Raw genomic sequence first — 1,501 nt, forward strand, 5'->3', positions numbered from 1 at the left:
AGTGACTGCCTTTACATCACTTGTTCTGTTTTGTTTTCTTCTCTCTTCTTCCACTTATTAAACAATTATTTGTTTGTTTTATCTTGACCCTGAAGTTTTCTTGCTTTTATTCTTCCTTTCCTCTTCCCCCATCCCACTGGGGGTGGGGATGGGGGGGGAAATGAGCGAGTAGCTGTGTGGCACTTAGCTGCCCACCAGGGTTAAACCACAACACTCTGATTAAAAAAATGTTATAAAATAACAAGTAAACAATATAATATAACAAGGGAGGACAACAACTCTACAGAGAAAAAATATATACTGGGAAACAGAAGAGAAAAAAATCATAAATTAATCGTTTAAAAAATATGTTCCTCTGATTACAATATATTTGTATAAACAAAAAAAGATTTTTCAGGATTTGAATGCCTTCTAACTGCTCCCATTTGTCTAGAAACTCTGAAATCCTTGATCATGATTCTGCAAATTCCTATGGATTCTGAGCTGAAGATGCTCAAAATCATATTTTGAATCTTTGGAATTTTAACGGTCTTATCTGAGTAAATTCCTCTTGCTCTCAAGAACAGCAATTCTGGATAATGAACTGGTAGCATCTGTGAGAATTCAAATACTAGCAGGAAATGCATGTCACATACTTAACAACAAATATTGCAGCATCTAAGTGAAATCCATCATATCTTTCAGCAATTGACCAGATTCAATTAAAATGAAACCCATACATAAATTTTGATCAAAATCAACTATTCCAAAGATACATGGAAATTCTTCTTCAGACTTCCCTTTAAATAAACAAACATTACTTGCAGTTTTCCTGAGTGCAACACTCCTAGCAGCTGCCTCAGTTTCCATTACATCTCATATTTCCAAACAACTGTAAAAGCTGCAATAACTTTGATTTTAATTCTGCTGGAAATTGCTTTATGGATGACAGCTTACCTTGAACAATGATATCATCATCCAAATATATTACTTTCTCATGCTTCTGGATAAGCAAAGGAAGATAAAATCGAACGAAGTTCAGCTATTAAACAGAAAAAAAGGTAAAGACTAAATAGTAAAGCTGTTTAATGTAGCAGTCTCATGCTTCTGTCTCTATTAACAATCAGTTTTAATTTCTCTGTTCATTGAGCACTAGTCAGTGATCACTTGCTTCCTCTCCCCCAGCTTTATTAGTATCTTTACTAATATCGTGAATAGATTATTTTTTATCCCTATTTTATTTACTATGGCCCTAACCAAGCAGCCCAAAACAGTTGCTTCTTCACATAATCATTTAGGTTAGAAAGGGCCTTTTAAGATCATTTTGTCCAACCCCTCTTCTCAAGCAGGGTCCACAGGAGCAGGCTGTTGGGGACCAGGCCCAGTTGGGTTTTGAGTATCTCCACAGATGGAGACTCAACAGCCTCTCTGGGCAACCTGCTCCAGTGTCTGACCACCCTCACCATAAAAAAAAAAAAAAAAAAAAAAAAAAAAAAAAAAAAAAAAAAAAATTCTCCATAGG

General features: G+C 35.3%; 1 protein-coding gene across 1 annotated transcript in view; it reads right to left on the reverse strand.

Moving 5' to 3' along the window:
- The window catches only part of GLT8D2 (glycosyltransferase 8 domain containing 2), a 16,457-nt gene that overhangs the window by 6,364 nt on the left and 8,592 nt on the right, over window positions 1–1,501 (reverse strand). The window contains exon 6 of the mRNA XM_010566312.1: window positions 937–1,021. Within this exon, the coding sequence (XP_010564614.1) occupies window positions 937–1,021 (85 nt within the window). The remainder of the gene's footprint in view (window positions 1–936; window positions 1,022–1,501) is intronic.

This window comes from Haliaeetus leucocephalus, unplaced genomic scaffold, assembly GCF_000737465.1.
Source record: "Haliaeetus leucocephalus isolate CR32 unplaced genomic scaffold, Haliaeetus_leucocephalus-4.0 Scaffold206, whole genome shotgun sequence".
Taxonomy (NCBI): Eukaryota; Metazoa; Chordata; class Aves; order Accipitriformes; family Accipitridae; genus Haliaeetus; species Haliaeetus leucocephalus.